This window comes from Pseudophryne corroboree, chromosome 5 (assembly GCF_028390025.1).
Source record: "Pseudophryne corroboree isolate aPseCor3 chromosome 5, aPseCor3.hap2, whole genome shotgun sequence".
NCBI lineage: Eukaryota > Metazoa > Chordata > Amphibia > Anura > Myobatrachidae > Pseudophryne > Pseudophryne corroboree.
The window spans coordinates 105,818,449-105,845,806 of NC_086448.1; the positions used below are offsets into that span (position 1 = coordinate 105,818,449).

General features: G+C 45.2%; 1 protein-coding gene across 1 annotated transcript in view; it reads left to right on the forward strand.

The window, feature by feature from the left end:
* LOC134927295 (macrophage mannose receptor 1-like) overlaps positions 1 to 27,358 on the forward strand; it is a 425,485-nt gene that overhangs the window by 389,514 nt on the left and 8,613 nt on the right. Inside the window, exons 26-28 of the mRNA XM_063921541.1 lie at positions 7,231 to 7,380; positions 8,275 to 8,391; positions 19,542 to 19,709. Coding sequence (XP_063777611.1) covers positions 7,231 to 7,380; positions 8,275 to 8,391; positions 19,542 to 19,709 — 435 coding nt within the window. The remainder of the gene's footprint in view (positions 1 to 7,230; positions 7,381 to 8,274; positions 8,392 to 19,541; positions 19,710 to 27,358) is intronic.

A 27,358-nucleotide genomic window follows, 5' to 3' on the forward strand; every position in this document is an offset into this window, starting at 1 on the left:
CAGCTTATAATTGTGGGGGAGACTGGGGAGCACTGCAGTGCCAGTTATAGGTTATAGCAGGAGCCAGGAGTACATATTATATTAAAATTAAACAGTGCACACTTTTGCTGCAGGAGTGCCACTGCCAGTGTGACTGACCAGTGACCTGACCACACTGACCACCAGTATAGTTAGTAGTATACTATATTGTGATTGCCTGAAAAAGTTAAACACTCATCGTGTGACTTCACTTGTGTGGTGTTTTTTTTTTTATTCTATAAAAAACTCATTCTGCTGACAGACAGTGTCCAGCAGGTCCGTCATTATATAATATATACCTGTCCGGCTGCAGTAGTGATATATATATATTTTTTATATCATTATTTATCATCCAGTCGCAGCAGACACAGTACGGTAGTTCACGGCTGTAGCTACCTCTGTGTCGGCACTCGGCAGTCCATCCATAATTGTATACCACCTACCCGTGGTTTTTTTTTCTTTCTTCTTTATACATACATACTACTACATCTCTTTATCAACCAGTCTATATTAGCAGCAGACACAGTACAGTACGGTAGTCCACGGCTGTAGCTACCTCTGTGTCGGCACTCGGCAGTCCGTCCATAATTGTATACCACCTACCCGTGGTTTTTTTTTCTTTCTTCTTTATACATACATACTACTACATCTCTTTATCAACCAGTCTATATTAGCAGCAGACACAGTACAGTACGGTAGTTCACGGCTGTAGCTACCTCTGTGTCGGCACTCGGCAGTCCGTCCATAATTGTATACCACCTACCCGAGGTTTTTTTTTCTTTCTTCTTTATACATACATACTACTACATCTCTTTATCAACCAGTCTATATTAGCAGCAGACACAGTACAGTACGGTAGTTCACGGCTGTAGCTACCTCTGTGTCGGCACTCGGCAGTCCGTCCATAATTGTATACCACCTACCCGAGGTTTTTTTTTCTTTCTTCTTTATACATACATACTACTACATCTCTTTATCAACCAGTCTATATTAGCAGCAGACACAGTACAGTACGGTAGTTCACGGCTGTAGCTACCTCTGTGTCGGCACTCGGCAGTCCGTCCATAATTGTATACCACCTACCCGAGGTTTTTTTTTCTTTCTTCTTTATACATACATACTACTACATCTCTTTATCAACCAGTCTATATTAGCAGCAGACACAGTACAGTACGGTAGTTCACGGCTGTAGCTACCTCTGTGTCGGCACTCGGCAGTCCGTCCATAATTGTATACCACCTACCCGAGGTTTTTTTTTCTTTCTTCTTTATACATACATACTACTACATCTCTTTATCAACCAGTCTATATTAGCAGCAGACACAGTACAGTACGGTAGTTCACGGCTGTAGCTACCTCTGTGTCGGCACTCGGCAGTCCGTCCATAATTGTATACCACCTACCCGAGGTTTTTTTTTCTTTCTTCTTTATACATACATACTACTACATCTCTTTATCAACCAGTCTATATTAGCAGCAGACACAGTACAGTACGGTAGTCCACGGCTGTAGCTACCTCTGTGTCGGCACTCGGCAGTCCGTCCATAATTGTATACCACCTACCCGTGGTTTTTTTTTCTTTCTTCTTTATACTTATACATACTACTACATCTCTTTATCAACCAGTCTATATTAGCAGCAGACACAGTACAGTACGGTAGTCCACGGCTGTAGCTACCTCTGTGTCGGCACTCGGCAGTCCGTCCATAATTGTATACCACCTACCCGTGGTTTTTTTTTCTTTCTTCTTTATACTTATACATACTACTACATCTCTTTATCAACCAGTCTATATTAGCAGCAGACACAGTACAGTACGGTAGTTCACGGCTGTAGCTACCTCTGTGTCGGCACTCGGCAGTCCGTCCATAATTGTATACTAGTATCCATCCATCTCCATTGTTTACCTGAGGTGCCTTTTAGTTGTGCCTATTAAAATATGGAGAACAAAAATGTTGAGGTTCCAAAATTAGGGAAAGATCAAGATCCACTTCCACCTCGTGCTGAAGCTGCTGCCACTAGTCATGGCCGAGACGATGAAATGCCAGCAACGTCGTCTGCCAAGGCCGATGCCCAATGTCATAGTACAGAGCATGTCAAATCCAAAACACCAAATATCAGTAAAAAAAGGACTCCAAAACCTAAAATAAAATTGTCGGAGGAGAAGCGTAAACTTGCCAATATGCCATTTACCACACGGAGTGGCAAGGAACGGCTGAGGCCCTGGCCTATGTTCATGGCTAGTGGTTCAGCTTCACATGAGGATGGAGGCACTCAGCCTCTCGCTAGAAAAATGAAAAGACTCAAGCTGGCAAAAGCAGTAGCACCGCAAAGAACTGTGCGTTCTTCGAAATCCCAAATCCACAAGGAGAGTCCAATTGTGTCGGTTGCGATGCCTGACCTTCCCAACACTGGACGTGAAGAGCATGCGCCTTCCACCATTTGCACGCCCCCTGCAAGTGCTGGAAGGAGCACCCGCAGTCCAGTTCCTGATAGTCAGATTGAAGATGTCAGTGTTGAAGTACACCAGGATGAGGAGGATATGGGTGTTGCTGGCACTGGGGAGGAAATTGACCAGGAGGATTCTGATGGTGAGGTGGTTTGTTTAAGTCAGGCACCCGGGGAGACACCTGTTGTCCGTGGGAGGAATATGGCCGTTGACATGCCTGGTGAAAATACCAAAAAAATCAGCTCTTCGGTGTGGAGGTATTTCAACAGAAATGCGGACAACAGGTGTCAAGCCGTGTGTTCCCTTTGTCAAGCTGTAATAAGTAGGGGTAAGGACGTTAACCACCTCGGAACATCCTCCCTTATACGTCACCTGCAGCGCATTCATAATAAGTCAGTGACAAGTTCAAAAACTTTGGGTGACAGCGGAAGCAGTCCACTGACCAGTAAATCCCTTCCTCTTGTAACCAAGCTCACGCAAACCACCCCACCAACTCCCTCAGTGTCAATTTCCTCCTTCCCCAGGAATGCCAATAGTCCTGCAGGCCATGTCACTGGCAATTCTGACGAGTCCTCTCCTGCCTGGGATTCCTCCGATGCATCCTTGCGTGTAACGCCTACTGCTGCTGGCGCTGCTGTTGTTGCTGCTGGGAGTCGATGGTCATCCCAGAGGGGAAGTCGTAAGACCACTTTTACTACTTCCACCAAGCAATTGACTGTCCAACAGTCCTTTGCGAGGAAGATGAAATATCACAGCAGTCATCCTACTGCAAAGCGGATAACTGAGGCCTTGGCATCCTGGGTGGTGAGAAACGTGGTTCCGGTATCCATCATTACTGCAGAGCCAACTAGAGACTTGTTGGAGGTACTGTGTCCCCAGTACCAAATACCATCTAGGTTCCATTTCTCTAGGCAGGCGATACCGAAAATTTACACAGACCTCAGAAAAAGAGTCACCAGTGTCCTAAAAAATGCAGCTGTACCCAATGTCCACTTAACCACGGACATGTGGACAAGTGGAGCAGGGCAGGGTCAGGACTATATGACTGTGACAGCCCACTGGGTAGATGTATGGACTCCCGCCGCAAGAACAGCAGCGGCGGCACCAGTAGCAGCATCTCGCAAACGCCAACTCTTTCCTAGGCAGGCTACGCTTTGTATCACCGCCTTCCAGAATACGCACACAGCTGAAAACCTCTTACGGCAACTGAGGAAGATCATCGCGGAATGGCTTACCCCAATTGGACTCTCCTGTGGATTTGTGGCATCGGACAACGCCAGCAATATTGTGTGTGCATTAAATATGGGCAAATTCCAGCACGTCCCATGTTTTGCACATACCTTGAATTTGGTGGTGCAGAATTATTTAAAAAACGACAGGGGCGTGCAAGAGATGCTGTCGGTGGCCAGAAGAATTGCGGGACACTTTTGGCGTACAGGCACCACGTACAGAAGACTGGAGCACCACCAAAAACTACTGAACCTGCCCTGCCATCATCTGAAGCAAGAAGTGGTAACGAGGTGGAATTCAACCCTCTATATGCTTCAGAGGTTGGAGGAGCAGCAAAAGGCCATTCAAGCCTATACAATTGAGCACGATATAGGAGGTGGAATGCACCTGTCTCAAGCGCAGTGGAGAATGATTTCAATGTTGTGCAAGGTTCTGCTGCCCTTTGAACTTGCCACACGTGAAGTCAGTTCAGACACTGCCAGCCTGAGTCAGGTCATTCCCCTCATCAGGCTTTTGCAGAAGAAGCTGGAGACATTGAAGGAGGAGCTAACACGGAGCGATTCCGCTAGGCATGTGGGACTTGTGGATGGAGCCCTTAATTCGCTTAACAAGGATTCACGGGTGGTCAATCTGTTGAAATCAGAGCACTACATTTTGGCCACCATGCTCGATCCTAGATTTAAAGCCTACCTTGGATCTCTCTTTCCGGCAGACACAAGTCTGCTGGGGTTGAAAGACCTGCTGGTGAGAAAATTGTCAAGTCAAGCGCAACGCGACCTGTCAACATCTCCTCCTTCACATTCTCCCGCAACTGGGGGTGCGAGGAAAAGGCTCAGAATTCCGAGCCCACCCGCTGGCGGTGATGCAGGGCAGTCTGGAGCGACTGCTGATGCTGACATCTGGTCCGGACTGAAGGACCTGACAACGATTACGGACATGTCGTCTACTGTCACTGCATATGATTCTCTCACCATTGAAAGAATGGTGGAGGATTATATGAGTGACCGCATCCAAGTAGGCACGTCACACAGTCCATACTTATACTGGCAGGAAAAAGAGGCAATTTGGAGGCCATTGCACAAACTGGCTTTATTCTACCTAAGTTGCCCTCCCACAAGTGTGTACTCCGAAAGAGTGTTTAGTGCCGCCGCTCACCTTGTCAGCAATCGGCGTACGAGGTTACATCCAGAAAATGTGGAGAAGATGATGTTCATTAAAATGAATTATAATCAATTCCTCCGCGGAGACATTGACCAGCAGCAATTTCCTCCACAAAGTACACAGGGAGCTGAGATGGTGGATTCCAGTGGGGACGAATTGATAATCTGTGAGGAGGGGGATGTACACGGTGATATATCGGAGGATGATGATGAGGTGGACATCTTGCCTCTGTAGAGCCAGTTTGTGCAAGGAGAGATTAATTGCTTCTTTTTTGGGGGGGGTCCAAACCAACCCGTCATATCAGTCACAGTCGTGTGGCAGACCCTGTCACTGAAATGATGGGTTGGTTAAAGTGTGCATGTCCTGTTTTGTTTATACAACATAAGGGTGGGTGGGAGGGCCCAAGGACAATTCCATCTTGCACCTCTTTTTTCTTTTATTTTTCTTTGCGTCATGTGCTGTTTGGGGAGGGTTTTTTGGAAGGGACATCCTGCGTGACACTGCAGTGCCACTCCTAAATGGGCCCGGTGTTTGTGTCGGCCACTAGGGTCGCTTATCTTACTCACACAGTCAGCTACCTCATTGCGCCTCTTTTTTTCTTTGCGTCATGTGCTGTTTGGGGAGGGTTTTTTGGAAGGGCCATCCTGCGTGACACTGCAGTGCCACTCCTAGATGGGCCCGGTGTTTGTGTCGGCCACTAGGGTCGCTAATCTTACTCACACAGCTACCTCATTGCGCCTCTTTTTTTCTTTGCGTCATGTGCTGTTTGGGGAGGGTTTTTTGGAAGGGGCATCCTGCGTGACACTGCAGTGCCACTCCTAAATGGGCCCGGTGTTTGTGTCGGCCACTACGGTCGCTAATCTTACTCACACAGCTACCTCATTGCGCCTCTTTTTTTCTTTGCGTCATGTGCTGTTTGGGGAGGGTTTTTTGGAAGGGACATCCTGCGTGACACTGCAGTGCCACTCCTAAATGGGCCCGGTGTTTGTGTCGGCCACTAGGGTCGCTTATCTTACTCACACAGTCAGCTACCTCATTGCGCCTCTTTTTTTCTTTGCGTCATGTGCTGTTTGGGGAGTGTTTTTTGGAAGGGCCATCCTGCGTGACACTGCAGTGCCACTCCTAGATGGGCCCGGTGTTTGTGTCGGCCACTAGGGTCGCTAATCTTACTCACACAGCTACCTCATTGCGCCTCTTTTTTTCTTTGCGTCATGTGCTGTTTGGGGAGGGTTTTTTGGAAGGGACATCCTGCGTGACACTGCAGTACCACTACTAAATGGGCCCGGTGCTTGTGTCGGCCACTACGGTCGCTAATCTTACTCACACAGCTACCTCATTGCGCCTCTTTTTTTCTTTGCGTCATGTGCTGTTTGGGGAGGGTTTTTTGGAAGGGACATCCTGCGTGACACTGCAGTGCCACTCCTAAATGGGCCCGGTGTTTGTGTCGGCCACTAGGGTCGCTTATCTTACTCACACAGTCAGCTACCTCATTGCGCCTCTTTTTTTCTTTGCGTCATGTGCTGTTTGGGGAGTGTTTTTTGGAAGGGCCATCCTGCGTGACACTGCAGTGCCACTCCTAGATGGGCCCGGTGTTTGTGTCGGCCACTAGGGTCGCTAATCTTACTCACACAGCTACCTCATTGCGCCTCTTTTTTTCTTTGCGTCATGTGCTGTTTGGGGAGGGTTTTTTGGAAGGGACATCCTGCGTGACACTGCAGTGCCACTCCTAAATGGGCCCGGTGTTTGTGTCGGCCACTAGGGTCGCTAATCTTACTCACACAGCTACCTCATTGCGCCTCTTTTTTTCTTTGCGTCATGTGCTGTCTGGGGAGGGTTTTTTGGAAGGGACATCCTGCGTGACACTGCAGTGCCACTCCTAGATGGGCCAGGTGTTTGTGTCGGCCACTAGGGTCGCTTAGCTTAGTCATCCAGCGACCTCGGTGCAAATTTTAGGACTAAAAATAATATTGTGAGGTGTGAGGTATTCAGAATAGACTGAAAATGAGTGGAAATTATGGTTTTTGAGGTTAATAATAATATGGGATCAAAATGACCCCCAAATTCTATGATTTAAGCTGTTTTTTAGGGTTTTTTGAAAAAAACACCCGAATCCAAAACACACCCGAATCCGACAAAAAAAATTCGGTGAGGTTTTGCCAAAACGCGGTCGAACCCAAAACACGGCCGCGGAACCGAACACAAAACCAAAACACAAAACCCGAAAAATTTCAGGCGCTCATCACTACATTAAATATGTTTGTTTATGGAACAAAGTTCATACTATACAGGCAAATTTAAGTTACAGTAAAAGTCCATTATTTCTGGTAAAGGCAATCTATGACTAATTATATGTTCTTATTTGATGCATTTAGTTGTTGCTCCCACGGAACCACCACAAAAGCCTGGAAAATGCCCAGAATCAACATCAGAGGCCTGGATACCCTTCCGTGGCCATTGCTATCTTTTTGAATCATCTTCCACCAGATACTGGGCTGAAGCATCCGTGGAATGTCTTAAGCTTGGTAAGTAGTTGCATTATCTATTAGGCCCCTTTCAGCATTTTTCACATTTTATTTTCTCCCATCATGTATTCCAATCAAAACTGATTTGTTTGGAAATAATGAACAGAACAAAAGGGGTAATTCTGAGTTGATTGCGATCAACTCAGAATTACCTCCCATATACCATACCTCCCAACATGACCCTCTCCAGGAGGGACAGAATGCTCTGCTTCTGGACTTCCCTCTTCATTTATAATTGCCATCACCTGCGGTGAAACACCTTTCTTATCTATTAACCTGTTAAAAACAGATCCCGGCAATCTTAAATTAGGAGAAAAGTCCAGAAGCAGAGCATTCTGTCCCTCCTGGAGAGGGTCATGTTGGGAGGTATGCATATACTATGTTATGTCACATTGTTTACATTTGTAAAGAAACAACAAGAACTCAAAAGTGAATTGATCCACTAGGAAATAAGAATAGACCATATTAGAACATTATACTTTCTGTTTCATCTCCTGGGGCACACGCATTATTTATGATGCATCAGACTTGGACCCAGAAGAACTCACATTTAAGGGCATCAAACTGGTAACTTTAGGTGAATGGGGAGGTGATCCACCTAAATGTGGAAAAACAATTTAATCTTGAACTATCAGGAGTCTTAATTTTTCACATAATAAACATTTTTTATTAATATATTATTTGCCAAGACAGACACTGTGAGACTCTGTCATCTGCTAATATTATCTATCACCAAAATATATTATGCATTATCATCTGTAGCCAGTAGAATTCATTTTAATCCCGTGAGTGATATTTGAGGAGAGTGGGGTAGTTTGTCTAGGTAATCAAAATTATTCACTATGAAATTTATTATGTGTGAATAATTGTTTTTTTTGTGTTGTTTTTTTGTAGGAGGCAATTTACTGTCAATTGAAGATTCGGTTGAGTCAGATTTCATACACCACCATCTGGAGGCACTCCAGGACAAAGTGACCACATTTTGGTTGGGACTTTATAAGAATTTAGAAGGTACAGTAGCCTTTCACAAACATTGCTATTTTAATTGCACATCTTGAAATAGCACAATCTGGCCATGTGTAGCACGTGTCGCAATAGGGCCAGTGTCCAATTTGGCCACACAGGTAGGTGGCCACATTGGACTGGTTTAGCCTATGTTGAGCACATACCCAGCATTGTGTCCCTTCTGTCTTTACTAGGAGAAGGTTGCAAGGTAACCACATGCATGGGTAAATAGTGGACATCTTCCAACCTCTTTTACCAATGTGCCCGATAGTATTTTCAACTGAATATTATCAAGCACAGGGATAATTTTGGAGCATACAGCACTACAGCATATGTGGCCAGTTTAGCCCACAGACACCTCAAAAAGGAATTACTTAAGGGGCTCCTTGGATATCATTGAAGGACAGGCACTCTGCACTGCCTCTGTACTTGCACTAGCACATTCTGGGTACTAGGAGCCAGAGTCTCTACGGGGGTGCAGTCTCCGACCTGATGTGATGATGCACATGTGCAGCCATCTTTACTGTGTACAAATGTGCAGAACTAAGCACCTGAAGTGAGACACCCAGATATCTGCTACTACCCACAGCTTGATACCACTAAACCCAGAATCCTGTTTAAGGATTCTCTATGTGGCCTAACAGTCACTTTCACATTCACTGTGCACCTACTGTGATCACCATCACAACCAATACAGCTATACACCCTCGTAAATCTCATAACATGCCCATAAGACGGACCACATAAATATTGTATGGCATGCTGTTCCTCTATACGCGAAAGAGAGTGCACTGCCTATGGGTTGATAATGCTGATTATCTTTACAGGAATAAAAGCTATACCTTAAACACACCGTAAATACACTTTAAACCTTTAGCCGCTGCGGCCGCTATACTTAATTCACACTCTACGCACCTTTTACGCTATTAGCGTACAGAGTCCCGTACAGTGTACGGACTTTGCATACACACGCCGCGCTGACGGTACAAAGTACTCACAGCACGTACACACCCAGAGATACACTTTAAACCTTCTACAGCAATGCAATGCAATAATAATAATACACTTTAAACCTTAGCAGGGCAATGAGCACACGACACCAATTGTGATTTTACCGCTGGGTTCCGACACCACAGTGGATTATTTCTGAAAGGGGGTTTACAATACAAATTATACACTACAATACAAGACAATATATAACAGAATAATGGCTACAGGCCAATGGACATACGTGAGTATATTCGCGCGTGCTTCCCGGTCCAGTCCTCTGTCATCAAATAGATAACGTTGTGAGTCTTGTGTGTGGCCGGGCTGCAGCAGGCTTTATTTATACAATTCTTCCAAAAGCAATACAATGGATACTGTAATCCCTATGTCCATTGGACACAGGAATGCACTTTTACAGTACAGGAGAGGTCATAGGTTGATTTGAAAAGGTAGGCGATGTCTTTCTCAACTGCTCTTGTGGGTGGTCTCCTCTGGATTCCCGCCGCATACATAATATACAGTAAATACAGTTTATATCTATATTCTGCTTCTGCACATAACTATCCGCAGGAACATGCGATCTTCCGCAGACCAACACCGGAATGTTACCCTTAAAATACCCTACAGCTGGATACCAAATGCCACCTTATAACCTTAGTCTGTCCCCTCTTATCCTGTAAAGGTGAATCCCTTTGTTCTGCAACCATTTAAACAGCTATAACTTTCTGATGTGGTGCAAGGAGACTATATGTACAATGTGCACTATTTGGATTAAATATGTAATGTGTTTTGATGGCTCTCCATGCGTACATAAACTCTGCCGTAAATACCCATGCCACGCGCCGATACGCAGGACCGCGGGAGCGACCATACGCAAATTGCGGATATGTGCACGCAGGGCAGAACAAGTGCACGCGCAGTGGGCATGTGTGTGAAGTTTGTACGTGGTGTGTGTTCTGCAATATTTTTCGACTTTGACAGTCCACCCTTTGTCAGTCACCAATAACTGCCACTAATCACTAAACAGAAAAATATCAATACAATATCTACAGACGATTGGATGGTCGGAGGAGAGTTGTAGGCGGGAAATGTATGACCTAGTGGGATAGTAAAAAGCATGTGCCGTATATGTTTTAGATAAGCTTCGAGGTATTGCGAAGTATACATTAAATCCTTCTTATCCCGTATTAAGGGTCTGTAAGTGGGCTCATTACCCACAGCCGTCAGGGTAAGGTTGTTTCTCTTCTGGAACTCCCACTTCAACTGCAAGATATCGTGCATCTTTTGATCGATGATCTCCGTGGGGTCGTCAGTGCTGTTCGTGATATATGTACAGCACTTCACACCATATTGAGTTGCCAGAGTAACACAGTACCCACCCGTCACGGCTGTGATATAATTTAGGACCATCCTGTGCTGAATCAGCTCCGTCTTGTAAGCTTGTAACTCCCTTCCCGTATACCTGAAGGTGTCGTCATACATCTCAGTGATATTATCTATCAAGTTCGCTAGCGCATGGATATACCTATAATTTATAATTCCTCTGGCAGTACGAGTGATGTCTAATGCGAGAAGGAATTGAATCCCGGTGGATTCGTGGATCAAATCAGAGGCTACGTGCTCTGTCCTCTCTATGAGGTGTCTCTTGACGATGTGTTCATAGTGAGTATGAGTATAAGGAGACTGAGCACTGCGGTGAACATCTTTCATCTTATCATGGGTTATGGTCATGACCTCTGGCAACACTCTTCCAACATAACACAATCCCTCTGAGTTCGGGGCAAGCCACTTATACGCCTTCCTCCCACATATGAAATAGGCATCATCGGGGAGAACATAGGGGACAGAATATGACATTACCGTATTACAAACTTTCCAAGTGAAAAACCCAATCCCTAGTTCTCCCATCTGCTCAGTACAAGTATCAGGCTGGATGATATGAGCACAGTACCCTAGTGATACTTCTCCAACCCACATGGTCTTGCTTCATCGAGTATACCTATACCGAAAATACCTTCCATTGTTGGCTATTTGGCGTACAAGTTCAGAGTCTATGGGTATCCTATCAGCTCTGTGCAAAAAGGCCATTGTTAGGTTATTCCACGTCACTTCCCAATTTCCCGGTTTTCGGTAATTGGAAATATTGAAACATAATAAGGATCTATCTACATGATACTGGTGGAGCTTCAAACTAGGGGGCCTAGAAATATTGAATTTCTTGTCCACCAGTCTCCCACCCCGTAATTCGAGTACCTCATCTATTGCTAAAGGGTACGGTACTAATCCTGACTTGCTCTGACCTTGAGGTACTTGTGAGCACACCCAGCATTCTGTCTGGTTTAAGACCTTACCCACTAGTGAGTGGTAATCACTCAATGGATGACGGTCCATGTTGATATTAAGGCTGGACTGACATCTCTGGATGCACCCATCCTCGACTATGTTCTCACAATTCCTACAAATGCAATTTTCCTCAGCCAATAACCCTTCACAGTGCCTCCGAGCTCCCTGACTACCAGATCGCTTTCTGATACTCGCCTTTGCTCGAGTGATGTGTTGCTCTTGAGATTCTACAAATCCATCCTCGCCTGTGGTCGGTACGGAGTATGCAGCTTGCTATTAATTCCCATCAGTTTGCACATTACTTGAAAGACTTCACCTGTAAAATGGGTACCCCTATCGCTTTCAATTATTCTAGGGATATCATATCTACACACAAATTCCTGCACAATTTTCTTTGCAGTGAACGTAGCAGTATTTGTGGCAGCAGGGAACGCTTCTACCCAATTGGAAAATACATCAATACAGACTAACACATATTTTAAATTCCTACAGGGTGGTAACTGTATGAAATCAATTTGTATTACCTGAAAAGGGCCGTCTGTCGGAGGGATATGGGATGGTTCTGTTGGTATTGACTTTCCAATATTCTTCCTCAAGCAAGTAAGACATGTCATTGCTCTCTTACCCGCATGAGAAGAGAATCCTGGCGCACCCCAGTAGGCTCTCACCAGCTTACACATACCCTCTTTACCCAGATGAGTCAGACCATGTGCCGCCTCAGCTAAGCTTGGAAGATATGCTCTGGGGGCCACTGGCTTACCGTGTCCACCTGTCCAGAGTCCTGAGGACTCCTGGCCATACCCCTTTGACCTCCAGACTGCCTTTTCCTGGAGAGAACACAAATTTTGCATTTCAATTAATTTTTGTGTGTTGATTGTGTTGAATGTCATCAGTGATGTGATGTTCGTTTGTATGGGGGTGCTGGCTGCTGATTTAGCTGCTTTGTCTGCCCGGCTGTTACCAAGTGAGATTGGGTCTTGGTTGTAAGTGTGTGCTTTGCACTTGATAACTGCCACTATGTCAGGTTCTTGTATCGCTGTTAGAAGCCTTTTTATGTGGGATGCATGCGCTACAGGTGTGCCAGCTGCCGTCATGAAATTTTTGAGGCGCCATAGGGCCCGGAAATCAGGCACTACTCCAAAGGCATACCTAGAATCTGTGTATATATTAGCTGACTTACCCTTGGCCAATTCACACGCTCTGGTTAGGGCGACCAGCTCAGCAACTTGTGCTGAGTGCGGTGGGCCCAGGAGTTCAGCTTCTATGATACCTCTGTCGTCTACAACTGCGTATCCAGTACACAAGTCTCCCGAGTCCGTCTGTCTGTGGCAACTACCGTCAGTGTAAAAGGTAAAGTCTATGCCTTCCAGTGGGTTGTCACTGATGTCAGGTCTCGCAGTGAAAGTCTGATTCAGGTATTCCATACAATCATGCGTATCAGTATCTGTACTAAATCCTCCTTCACCATCATTCTCATCCTCCACCCTTTGTGCCTGTCCAGGCACACCCGGGAGATAAGTTGCAGGATTTAGTGCGCTGCATCTCTTTATGGTGATGTTTACAGGGGCCATTAGTGCTAATTCCCACTTTGTAAACCGTGCCGATGAGACATGTCTGGTTTGGGCGGAGTTCAGTAAGTCTGATACTGCATGAGGTGTATGGATGGTCAGGTTGTGTCCTAACACTACGTCTTCGCTTTTACTTACTAGCAAAGCTATCGCTGCAACACTTCGCAAGCATGTGGGGAGAGACCGTGCTACGGTGTCCAACTGTGCACTGTAGTAAGCTACCGGCCTGCTGGCATCACCATGTCTCTGGGTTAAGACTCCTGCTGCGCACCCTGCACTTTCTGTACCATATAATTCAAAAGGCTTCCCATAATCTGGCATACCTAATGCAGGTGCCTGTGATAGGCACTGTTTGAGACTCTCAAAGGCCAATTCGGACTCATCTGTGTGCGAGATCCGATCTGGTTTGTTCGAGGAGACCATTTCTTGCAAAGGTAAAGCCAGTATGGAGAATCCTGGGATCCAGTTTCGGCAGTACCCAGACATTCCAAGGAAAGTGCGGATCTGTTGCTGGGTTTGTGGCAGGGTCATGTCGCGAATCGCCTGTATTCTATCAGCGGTGAGATGTCTAAGTCCTTGTGTCAAGCAATGTCCCAAATATTTTACCCTGGTCTGGCACAGCTGCAACTTATCCTTTGAAACCTTGTGTCCCGTATTAGAAAGGTGAAACAGGAGCTGTTTCGTGTCTTTCAAGGACGATTCGAGTGAATCAGAACACAGCAATAAGTCATCGACATACTGTATTAATACTGACCCGCTCTCAGGTTGAAAGGATTGTAAACAGTCATGCAAAGTCTGGGAGAAAATACTTGGGCTGTCAATGAAACCTTGGGGTAGGCGAGTCCAGGTGTACTGTACTCCCCTGTATGTAAATGAAAAGAGGTATTGGCTGTCAGGGTGCAGAGGGACAGAAAAAAAGGCAGAACAGAGGTCAATGACAGTGAAAAATTTTGCAGTAGGGGGAATTTGCATGAGGATGACAGCTGGATTGGGCACTACGGGGAATTGGCTCTCAACTATCTTGTTTATCCCCCTTAGATCCTGCACTAGCCTGTAACCCCTCCCCCCACTCTTTTTCACAGGGAAGATGGGACTATTGGCAGTGCTGAACGTCCTGACTATTATGCCCTGTTGTAGCAATCGCTCTATGACGGGGTACACTCCTAATTCTTCCTCTGGCTTCAGAGGATACTGAGGGATTTTTGGAGCTATCCTACCGTCTTTTACTTGCACTACTACCGGAGCTACATTCGCCATCAATCCAGTGTCTTGTCCATCTTTGGTCCAAAGGGAACCCGGTATTTGTGAGATCATTTCCTCTACCTTTGATGGACACTTGTCTATAACAGCAGAATGCGACATTAGCCTTTGAGGGGTGTCTAATATATCTTGCACTTCCTGAACGTGATTCTCAGGTATATCCAAGAAGACACCCTCAGGAGTACAGTATATGACACACCGCATTTTACACAATAAATCTCTTCCAAGCAGGTTAGTCGGAGCCGCTGCAGCCAGCAAAAAAGAATGCTTGGTTTGCAAGGGCCCTATCGTAATCTCTGCAGGTCTACTCAAAGGGTAGTGTTGCACTATTCCTGTTACTCCCATTGCCGAAATTGTTTTACCCGTGGTTTTCATACCTACAGTTGAATTTAACACTGACCTAGCCGCCCCTGTGTCTACAAGAAAAGGTAATGGTACACCAGCTACATCAACCGTGACCTCAGGTTCACTACCAAGGCTAGCAATCAACTTCACTGGCTGCAGACTACAGGTGTGGCCCAACCCCTATTGTGTGGCGAGACCCTCCTGCAGCGCGTTGGCAGCTACGATATGTGGGGGAGGTAGCTGAGAATTTCCAGAGGTCTGCCCATCTCTCCTTGGGGGGTACCTCCTTGTTTCCCCTGCATGTGGCTCGTAACTTCTCCTATGTGGTCCCTGATCCCAATTATGTGAGTAGTAGTGTGGTTCGTATTCTCTGTCTAGGGTTCTATCTTGGTTATGCGCTCAACCAGTCCTACAGTCTTTGGCAAAATGCCCTTCCTTCCTACAAATGTAGCATGTTCTAGGTCTGTCCCAAACAACAGGGGTCCGAGTTTTCGGCTGATGGGGTTTTTCCGTAAGGGCCTGTATACTTACCGTCATCAGTTTTTCCCCCTGTGACTCCCTGTGTTTAATGATGTTCCTATCATGCTCGACAGCGGACTCTCTCAATGCAGCCACTGAGATACCTCTCCAGTTTGGTAGAGAGGTCTGTACCCTTGTTCTGAGTGCCTCCTTCAACCCGTCCATTAATACTGAAACAGCTACCTCCCTATGATGTGCATTGTCTCTAATGTCCTCGATCCCAGTGTATCTAGTCATTTCCTGCAGTGCTTGATGGAAATATTTGGATGCCGTTTCACCTTCCTTTTGTCTTATGGAAAAGATTTTATTCCATTTGACAACAGTAGGGAAATATATTCCTAATTGCAGATTGATTTGTCGTACCTTCTCCTGAGTGTACTCATCAGTGATAGGTACTTCTTCGTCTAAATTGCAATCAGTTATGAACTTTGCGGGGTCAATATTGGAGGGTAAACATACCCGTAGCACTGTTCGCCAATCTTTGTTTGTGGGTTCGGTGGCGTTACCTAACTCTTTAATGAACCTCTGGCATGCGACTAGATCCTTTCTAGGATCGGGAAATTCTGACATAATTGACCTCAATTCTGTCCGGACCAGGGACAATGCATGGCAATGTTCCTGATGGGAGTGACTCCCTGAGCGTCAGTCTTCCCATTGGGGACTGCAATCACCCTGACAGGATTTAATTCAATTACATCATTCTGGTTTGATTCTACAATGTGGGGTGCTATGGTTTCTGCATAATGTACGGTACCGTACTTACCTGTGGACACGACCTCACTTATCCCTCCGCTAGGGGGCCTGACTACTGCTCTTGTTGGTTGGGCCGTGCCCACCTGAGTGTCTTGTATGATGGCTGCTAGAGAGAGTGCCGATATCGTGCTGGGCTCATCTTCTTGTTCGCAATCCTGGGAAAAATTTAAAACAGGGTACAACTGGCAAGGGTTAGGGTTAGTACATTTTGCAATTACACTCTTATTCTGTACCAATGTATCATTGCCTGTAGCCATTTTCTCCCCAACAATATATGGTGGTGGTGGTGCCGTCGCCATTGTTTTTCCGCTAGGTTTGGAACCTGCTGCGCGAGCTAATTCCTTTTGCATATCCCCCTCCTGTTGCCATAAATTTAAACTGTATGTTTAATCCTTTGTTTCTTGGATTTTATCAGACATATCTTTAACCTTAAGTTCTGTAATACCTCTGGTTCAAAGCTGCCCACTCTAGGGAATGGTACCCTATCATTGTTGGTCATACATATCCACTCATTGCATAAACCTTCTGTGTGTGTGAACCATATTTTTCACACATGATAAACCTTGCTGGGCCTTTTGGCCACAATTCTGCCTGAACCCTGTCTAAACGTCTCTTACTTGAGCAACTGGCTCCCATATTTGTGGGTCTCTTCTAATACCTTTTAAAAAATTCCCACAAACACCCAAATACTCAATATAAGTAGACGGTGGAAGTATACCTGAGCACCTTCCACTCGCTCGCGCCCACGCTGGCCAATACAACGATACACTGTTGATAGCAGATCGCAATGTACCCAACTTAGGGCTCCTATCAAACCTTACACCGTAATTTCTTTCGGTGGAAGTTCTGTTTGGAATATTTTCCTGAGAGAGGCAGTGAAAATTTCCTTTTCGGTATCTTTCAACTGGAATTGTTTGTAGGGTGAAAAACAGAGAAATTAGATAACTATCCTTCACCCTTTCCAGTGAAGCCCACCAGGGAGATTTCCCGAAGTTATCAAAGAAAAACCCCTATGTCTATACAATCACGTCTGCGTATGCTCTTCCACAGCAAATGTGACACAAAAATATCACGTTGCGCTATGCAGAACAAACGGACATGTGATGCAATAGCACAGCCTATAGATACTAGTCATCTATATGCCCTACGATTGTTGTAGACCACCTAGTAGACCACCTAGAGTTGTATGGGATACCACTCAGTCCACCAAGACCACCTAGTCCACTTTTTTTAATAACGCAGGGTTGCGAACCCTACGCCACCGGGTCTCTACTAACCCAGTGTGTACACCTAGACCACCTAGCAGTCCATCTAGTCCACCTAGTTCTTGGGTTCAGTATCCACTCACTCCTGCACTCGCTCACTCAGACACACTTTATTTTTCTGTACAGAAAATTATCATTCAGACAAGCAGCTTTACTCCTAGAGGCAATACAGTAAATAAGGGTTTTATACTAAACTTTGGAAACTGGGCAATCTTGTGTTATTGTAGCGTGGCTACTATCCCACCTTTAAACTATACGAACTATCGTGTGGTTTTATTATGCGCACACAATGCTACGCAAGCTTGCGTAATTACGCAACCGTGCGTACCTTAATGCCACGTGTGCGGCCTTGCGCTACGTGCACGTTTTTTGTACGCTGTCCTCACGTTCCGTACCACGTGTACCAATGTGCGGACGCAATAAAACAACTCACACAATTTCTATAAATGTGAGCAATATTAACTATAATCGCTCACTGAACACGCCACACAGTTTCTTTTCTGTATAAACCTTTATAACTAGGCCAGACTGCGTTTGTGTTTTACACTTACTTCCTTAATATTTATATTATGAATCTAGTAATCTGAATGTTATGGCAACAATGTGGGAGAGTATGCACAGAGTATGGGTGTACGCTTTTGTTGTGTACGCATTTGGCGCCAAAAATAAATTCACAGATTTTAAATAGCTTTTTTTTCTGCTTACCTTCCGAGTTCTTACCAGCATCCCTACAAACCATACAGAGCAGACACCATCTAATCAGCAATTAAGTAGGGTTTTCAGTGTATCCACCGACCAAGAAAAGAATACGTAGGATCCCTGTCCACCCTTATGCTGATAGATTATGTCTGCTTGTGACCTGTTAAGAAGTAAAAATGTGGAAAATCGGACGATGCCCCCAATTGATAATGCTGATTATTTTTACAGGTATAAAAGCTATACCTTAAACACACCGTAAATAAACCTTTAGCCGCTGCTGCCGCTATACCTAATTCACACTCTACGCACCTTTTACGCTATTAGCGTACATAGTCCCGTACAGTGTACGGACCATGCGTACACACGCCGTGCTGATGGTACAAAGTACTCACAGCGCGTACACACCCAGAGATACACTTTAAACCTTCTACAGCAATGCAATGCAATAATAATAATACACTTTAAACCTTAGCAGGGCAATGGGCACACGACACCAATTGTGATTTTACCGCTGGGTTCCGACACCACAGTGGATTATTTCTGAAAGGGGGTTTACAATACAAATTATACACTACAATACAAGACAATATATAACAGAATAATGGCTACAGGTCAATGTACATACGTGAGTATATTCGCGTGCGCTTCCCGGTCCGGTCCTCCGTCATCAAATAGATAACGTTGTGAGTCTTGTGTGTGGCCGGGCTGCAGCAGACTTTATTTATACAATTCTTCCAAAAGCAATACAATGGATACTGTAATCCCTTTGTCCATTGGACACAGGAATGCACTTTTACAGTACAGGAGAGGTCATAGGTTGATTTGAAAAGGTAGGCGATGTCTTTCTCAACTGCTCTTGTGGGTGGTCTCCTCTGGATTCCCGCCACATACATAATATACAGTAAATGCAGTTTATGTCTATATTCTGCTTCTGCACATAACTATCCGCAGGAACATGCGATCTTCCGCAGACCAACACCGTAATGTTACCCTTAAAATACCCTACAGCTGGATACCAAATACCACCTTATCACCTTAGTCTGTCCCCTCTTATCCTGTAAAGGTGAATCCCTTTGTTCTGCAACCATTTAAACAGCTATAACTTTCTGATGTGGTGCAAGGAGACTATGTGTACAATGTGCACTATTTGAATTAAATACGTAATGTGTTTTGATGGCTCTCCATGAGTACATAAACTCTGCCGTAAATACCCATACCACGCGCCGATGCGCAGGACTGCGGGAGCGACCATACGCAAATTGCGGATATGTGCACGCCCGGCAGAACAAGTGCACGCGCAGTGGGCATGTATGTGCAGTTTGTACGTGGTGTGTGTTCTGCAATATTTTTCGACTTTGACAGGGTGAGATGTCATTAAAATACTATTAAATTAGGAAATATCTGTGTGTACTTCTAGAAAAGTGGCTCTGGTTGGACAATACGCCATTGGACTTTGTGAACTGGAAAACCGGTGAACCATCCGAGCAAGAGGAGGAACTGTGTGTGGAAGTACATGCCACAGAAGGGACGTGGAACAACATTTATTGCTTGTCTTACAGGGGATACGTATGTAAAAAATTAAAAAGTAAGTAATTTTGGGCTCAACTCATCCCTACCCATAAAATGCTCTGTCTCAGCATTTGGCAATGGGGACCACCAGGGAGGTGTCGAAGTCGGAAAAAGAAGACAATATGGTGGCGTAAGGACGCAATTGACGTATATGGATGCACCATGCTTCTTTACCATACATCATGCATAGAGTCGCATGGCATGCGTGTTGCAGCGTGGTGGGTGTATATATACGGTAAAAGGCGCAATCACTGAGAAACGCCATAAAGACGCACACAGACATATATTTCATACAACACATAAATTACACATAGACAAAACATGTCCAGCACCAGACTTGTATTTTATGGTATTTATATAATAGAGTGTAAAATCAGATATATATGTAATATTGGGATGGAACAAGTTAATTATATCATGCTTAGTGTCAAAATGGTCAGAAGAATGTGTGGATTAATCTGATAGCTATGGGTAAATTGTAGCACATTGCAATGATTAGTTATGACCAAATGTATGAATATAAAGTCACATTCTAAGAGAATAAAGGACTTCCTGAGAAACCTGTGGTTAATCCCTTTACCTGCATCTTCAAACTTGACATTGCTTACATATGAACTGACCAATAACACACAATGAATGAGAAACCTCCCTCTCCTGGGCCAATGGAAGGAGACCGAAACCAACCACCTGTTAATTCCCACTGTTTGATATATGCAGTTTTCTAAAGCATAGTTAGTTAGTTGCTGTGAGGAAGACATGGAGATGACTGTCCACTGAGCATAGGGTGATGTATACTGGCTGTATCTGTTTCTTTTGTAACTAATTCTGTACCACTTACCTAGGCTTACACATGTTGTACTGAATGATATACTGTACATATGTTATTTTGTATACATACCTTTTAATATCAGATACATATATATATATATATATATCTATGAGCGTTGGACCTCAGTATACTATGTGTGTGAGTACTTGCTTTCTCTTAAGGGAAATAGTGCTGCGACGTTCAGCTCGCTATTAGCGTATATGGTAATAAGATGCGCCTTGTGTCCGCAGTATATATTAACGCTGTCACTGAAATGTTTATTTAAAGAACTGGAAATTCACATAGGCTGCATATGTGCATATCCTTTTAAACCTATAATATACACAGTGTATCCTCCCTGGGTGAAAGCTTCCACCCCTGGATAAATGCTTCCTGTCTGGATGACAGCTTTCACCCCTGGATGAGAGCTTCTCTTCCTGGATGAGAGCTTTCACCCCTGGATGAGAGATTCCTCTCTAGATGAGAGCTTTCACCCTGGATGAGAGCTTCCTGTCTGGATGAGAGCTACCACCCTTGGATGAGAACTTCCACCCTTGGATGAGAGCTTCCTGTCTGGATGAGAACTTCCATCCCTAGGGGAGAGCTGTTACCCCTGGATGAGAGACTCAGTTTGGAACAAAGCTGTATTTGCAAAGCAGCAATCAATTTGGATGGAAGTGCATTTAATAGAACAGGGTTAGGTGAATTAGAGAAGAAGGGGTGTTTCCTAGAGATGGTGTCTTTGGGAAAGGTGTATCAAGCACTGTAAAGGGTGGAGAAGTTGTCCAGAGCAACCAATCAGATTCTATCCATCATTTTATAAAATGTATGTATTTAACATGATAAATGCTACCTCGAAGTTGATTAGTTGCTATGGGCTCTTTCTGCATTCGTCCACTTCTCCACTCTTTGCATTGATTGATACATCTCCCCTTTGATTTCTAGTCGAACACTTACAATACAAATCATCTCTGCATCAGAAAGTATTTCTTATCGTACACAAACAGGATTGGCAGAAACACCCAAGGCTATAAGCTCTGCCCCTACACCAGGGCTGGCCAAACCAGTCCTCGAGATCTACTAATAGTTCATTTTCCAGACCACATAGCTAGTGCACAGGTGTAGTTATTACTAATTAAGATGTGCTGCTTTCATTCCTAACTGACAATTCTACAGATCTCCAGGAGTCCTGGAAAACATGAACTGTTGGTAGATATTGAGAACCGGTTTGGCCAGACCTGCCCTACACCATCCAACCATTACATTCAGTGCAGTGCAAATGCTTTATAGAGCACCTTGTAATACATTAATGCAGTAGTTCCCAAACTTTTTTGAGTCACGGCACCCTAGAGTGTCGGAATTTTTTTCACGGCACCCCTAGGCCATAAGTTTTCTTGGCCCTCATTCCGAGTTGTTCGCTCGGTAAAAATCTTCGCATCGCAGCGATTATCCGCTTAATGCGCATGCGCAATGTCCGCACTGCGACTGCGCCAAGTAAATTTGCTATGTAGTTAGGAATTTTACTCATGGCTTTTTCATCGTTCTGGCGATCGTAATGTGATTGACAGGAAATGGGTGTTACTGGGCGGAAACAGGCCGTTTTAAGGGCGTGTGGGAAAAAACGCTACCGTTTCCGGAAAAAACGCAGGAGTGGCCGGAGAAACGGAGGAGTGTCTGGGCGAACGATGGGTGTGTTTGTGACGTCAAACCAGGAACGACAAGCACTGAACTGATCGCAGATGCCGAGTAAGTCTGGAGCTACTCAGAAACTGCAACGAGGTGTGTAATCGCAATATTGCGAATACATCGTTCGCAATTTTAAGATGCTAAGATTCACTCCCAGTAGGCGGCGGCTTAGCATGAGCAAATCTGCTAAAATCCGCTTGCGAGCGAACAACTCGGAATGAGGGCCCTTATTGGGATATTTACAAAGAAATTTTAAATGAAGTAAATTATGTTTAAATACCTTCCTTAGGTTCAATTGTGTGGTGAGGGATAAAGGGCCTAATTTAGATCTGATTGCAGCAGCAAATTTGTTAGCTAATGGGCAAAAACTGCAGTGGAGACAGATATAACATGTGCAGAGAGAGTTAGATTTGGGTGGGTATTTTTAGAGATGAGCGGGTTCGGTTCGTCGAGATCCGAACCCCCCCGAACTTCACGTGTTTTTCACGGGTCCGAGGCAGCCTCGGATCATCCCGCCTTGCTCGGTTAACCCGAACGTCATCATCCCGCTGTCGGATTCTCGCGAGATTCGTATTCCATATAAAGAGCCGCGCGTCGCCGCCATTTTCACTCGTACATTGGAGATTGAGCGGAGAGGACGTGGCTACGTTCTCTGCCTGAAAAGCTCAATATCTGTGCTCAGTGTGCTGCAAATATCTGTGCTCAGTGTGCTGCATTGTGGTGACCACCAGTATATTATAGTAGTACAGTACAGTAGGCCATTGCTGTATCTTGCAGCTCCGTGTCAGACAGTATCCTGATCAGTGCTCAATATCTGCTGCATTGTTGTGTGACCAGTATATACTATATAGTAGTACAGTGCAGCATTTTGGTGACCACCAGTATATAGTAGTACAGTACAGTAGGCCATTGCTGTATCTTGCAGCTTCGTGTCACTTCAAGTATCCATATCTGTGCTGCATTGTTGTGAGTAGTATAGTACAGTGCAGCATTTTGGTGACCACCAGTATATAGTAGTAGAGTACAGTATGCCATTGCTGTATCTTGCAGCTCTGTGTCACTTCTAGTATCCATATCTGTGCTGCATTGTTGTGAGCAGTATATAGTAGTACAGTGCAGCATTTTGGTGACCACCAGTATATAGTAGTACAGTACAGTACCGTAGGCCATTGCTGTATCTTGCAGCTCCGTGTCACTTCTAGTATCCATATCTGTGCTGCATTGTTGTGAGCAGTATATAGTAGTACAGTGCAGCATTTTGTTGACCACCAGTATATAGTAGTACAGTACAGTAGGCCATTGTTGTATCTTGCTGCTCCGTGTCACTTCAAGTATCCATATCTGTGCTGCATTGTTGTGAGTAGTATAGAACAGTGCAGCATTTTGGTGACCACCAGTATATAGTAGTACAGTACAGTACAGTAGGCCATTGTTGTATCTTGCTGCTCCGTGTCACTTCAAGTATCCATATCTGTGCTGCATTGTTGTGAGTAGTATAGAACAGTGCAGCATTTTGGTGACCACCAGTATATAGTAGTACGGGCCCTCATTCCGAGTTGTTCGCTCGCAAGGCGATTTTAGCAGAGTTACACACGCTAAGCCTCCGCCTACTGGGAGTGAATCTTAGCTTCTTAAAATTGCGAACGATGTATTCGCAATATTGCGATTACAAACTACTTAGCAGTTTCAGAGTAGCTTCAGACTTACTCGGCATCTGCGATCAGTTCAGTGCTTGTCGTTCCTGGTTTGACGTCACAAACACACCCAGCGTTCGCCCAGACACTCCCCCGTTTCTCCAGCCACTCCCGCGTTTTTTCCGGAAACGGTAGCGTTTTTATCCACACGCCCATAAAACGCTGTGTTTCCGCCCAGTAACACCCATTTCCTGTCAATCACATTACGATCGCCGGAGCGAAGAAAAAGCCGTGAGTAAAAAAACTATCTTTATAGCAAAAATACTTGGCGCAGTCGCAGTGCGAACATTGCGCATGCGTACTAAGCAGAAAAACGCTGCGATGCAAAGAAAATTACAGAGCGAACGACTCGGAATGACCCCCACAGTACAGTAGGCCATTGCTGTATCGTGCAGCTCTGTGTCACTTCTAGTATCCATATCTGTGCTGCATTGTTGTAAGCAGTATATAGTAGTACAGTGCAGCATTTTGGTGACCACCAGTATATAGCAGTACATGACAGTAGGCCATTGCTGTATCTTGCAGCTCCATGTCACTTCAAGTATCCATATCTGTGCTGCATTGTTGTGAGCGGTATATAGTAGTACAGTGCAGCATTTTGGTAACCACCAGTATATAGTAGTACAGTACAGTAGGCCATTGCTATTGATATTTTACTGGCATATAATTCCACACATTAAAAAATGGAGAACAAAAATGTGGAGGGTAAAATAGGGAAAGATAAAGATCCACTTTCACCTAGTGCTGAAGCTGCTGCCACTAGTCATGGCAGAGACAATGAAATGCCATCAACGTCGTCAGCCAAGGCCGATGCCCAATGTCATAGTAGAGAGCATGTAAAATCCAAAAAACAAAAGTTCAGTAAAATGACCCAAAAATCTAAATTAAAAGCGTCTGAGGAGAAGCGTAAACTTGCCAATATGCCATTTACGACACGGAGTGGCAAGGAATGGCTGAGGCCCTGGCCTATGTTCATGTCTAGTGGTTCAGCTTCACATGAGGATGGAAGCACTCATCCTCCCGCTAGAAAAATGAAAAGAGTTAAGCTGGCAAAAGCACAGCAAAGAACTGTGTGTTCTTCTAAATCACAAATCCCAAGGAGAGTCCAATTGTGTCGGTTGTGATGCCTGACCTTCCCAACACTGGACGGGAAGAGGTGGCTCCTTCCACCATTTGCACACCCCCTGCAAGTGCTGGAAGGAGCACCCACAGTCCAGTTCCTGATAGTCAAATTGAAGATGTCACTGTTGAAGTACACCAGGATGAGGATATGGGTGTTGTTGGCGCTGAGGAGAAAATTGACAAGGAGGATTCTGATGGAGAGGTGGTTTGTTTAAGTCAGGCACCCGGGGAGACACCTGTTGTTTGTGGGATGAATATGGCCATTGACATGCCTGGTCAAAATACAAAAAAAAATCACCTCTTCGGTGTGGAATTATTTTACCAGAAATGCAGACAACAGGTGTCAAGCCATGTGTTGCCTTTGTCAAGCTGTAATAAGTAGGGGTAAGGACGTTTACCACTTAGGAACATCCTCCCTTATACGTCACCTGGAGCGCATTCATCAGAAGTCATTGACAAGTTCAAAAACTTTGGGTGACAGCGGAAGCAGTCCACTGACAACTAAATCCCTTCTTCCTCTTGTACCCAAGCTCCTGCAAACCATACCACCAACTCCCTCAGTGTCAATTTCCTCCTTAGACAGGAACGCCAATAGTCCTGCAGGCCATGTCACTGGCAAGTCTGATGAGTCCTCTCCTGACTGGGATTCCTCCGATGGATCCTTGAGTGTAACGCCTACTGCTGCTGGCTCTGCTGTTGTTGCTGCTGGGAGTCGATCCTCATCCCAGAGGGAAAGTCGGAAGACCACTTGTACTACTTCCAGTAAGCAATTGACTGTCCAACAGTCCTTTGCGAGGAAGATGAAATATCACAGCAGTCATCCTGCTGCAAAGCGGATAACTCAGGCCTTGGCAGCCGTGTTGGTGTTAGACGTGCATCTGGTATCCGCCGTTAGTTCACAGGGACTTAGAGAATTTCTTGAGGTAGTGTGTCCCCGGTACCAAATGCAATCTAGGTTCCATTTCTCTTGGCAGGCGGTACCGAGAATGTACACAGACGTCAGAAAAAGAGTCACCAGTGTCCTAAAAAATGCAGTTGTACCCAATGTCTACTTAACCACGGACATGTGGACAAGTGGAGCAGGGCAGACTCAGGACTATATGACTGTGACAGCCCACTGGGTAGATGTATTGCCGGCGGCACCAGTAGCAGCATCTCGCAAACGCCAACTCGTTCCTAGGCAGGCTACGCTTTGTATCACCGCTTTCCATAAGAGGCACACAGCTGACAACCTCTTACGGAAACTGAGGAACATCATCGCAGATTGGCTTACCCCAATTGGACTCTCCTGGGGATTTGTGACATCGGACAACGCCACCAATATTGTGCGTGCATTACATGTGGGCAAATTCCAGCACGTCCCATGTTTTGCACATACAATGAATTTGGTGGTGCAGAATTTTTTTTAAAACGACATGGGCATGCAAGAGATGCTGTTGGTGGCCCGAAGAATTGCGGGCCACTTTCGCCATTCAGCCACCGCGTGCCGAAGACTGGAGCACCAGCAAACACTCCTGAATGATTTCAACGTTGTGCAAGGCTCTGCAACCCTTTGAACTTGCCACACGTGAAGTCAGTTCAGACACTGCCAGCCTGAGTCAGGTCATTCCCCTCATCAGGCTTTTGCAGAAGCAGCTGGAGAGATTGAAGGAGGAGCTAAAACGGAGCGATTCCGCTAGGCATGTGGGACTTGTGGATGGAGCCCTTAATTCGCTTAACCAGGATTCACGGGTGGTCAATCTGTTGAAATCAGAGCACTACATTTTGGCCACCATGCTTGATCCTAGGTTTAAAGCCTACGTTGTATCTCTCTTTCCGGCAGACACAAGTCTGCAGATGTTCAAAGACCTGCTGGTGAGACACTTGTCAAGTCAAGCATAACGTGACCCGCCAACAGCTCCTCCTTCATTTTCTACCGCCACTGGAGCTGCCAGGAAAAGGATCAGATTTCCAAAACCACCTGCTGGCGGTGATGCAGGGCAGTCAGGAGCAAAAACTGACATCTGGTCCGGACTGAAGGACCTGCCAACGATTACTGACATGTCGTCTACTGTCACAGCATATGATTCTGTCACCATTGAAAGAATGGTGGAGGATTATATGAGTGACAGCATCCAAGTAGGCACATCAGACAGTCCGTATGTATACTGGCAGGAAAAAGAGGCAATTTGGAGGCCCTTGCACAAACTGGCTTAATTTTACCTAAGTTTCCCCCCCCTCCAGTGTGTACTCCGAAAGAGTGTTTAGTGCAATTGGCCACCTTGTCAGCGATCGGCGTACGAGGCTACTTCCACAAAATGTGGAGAAGATGATGTTCATCAAAATTAATTATAATCAATTCCTCCATGGAGACAT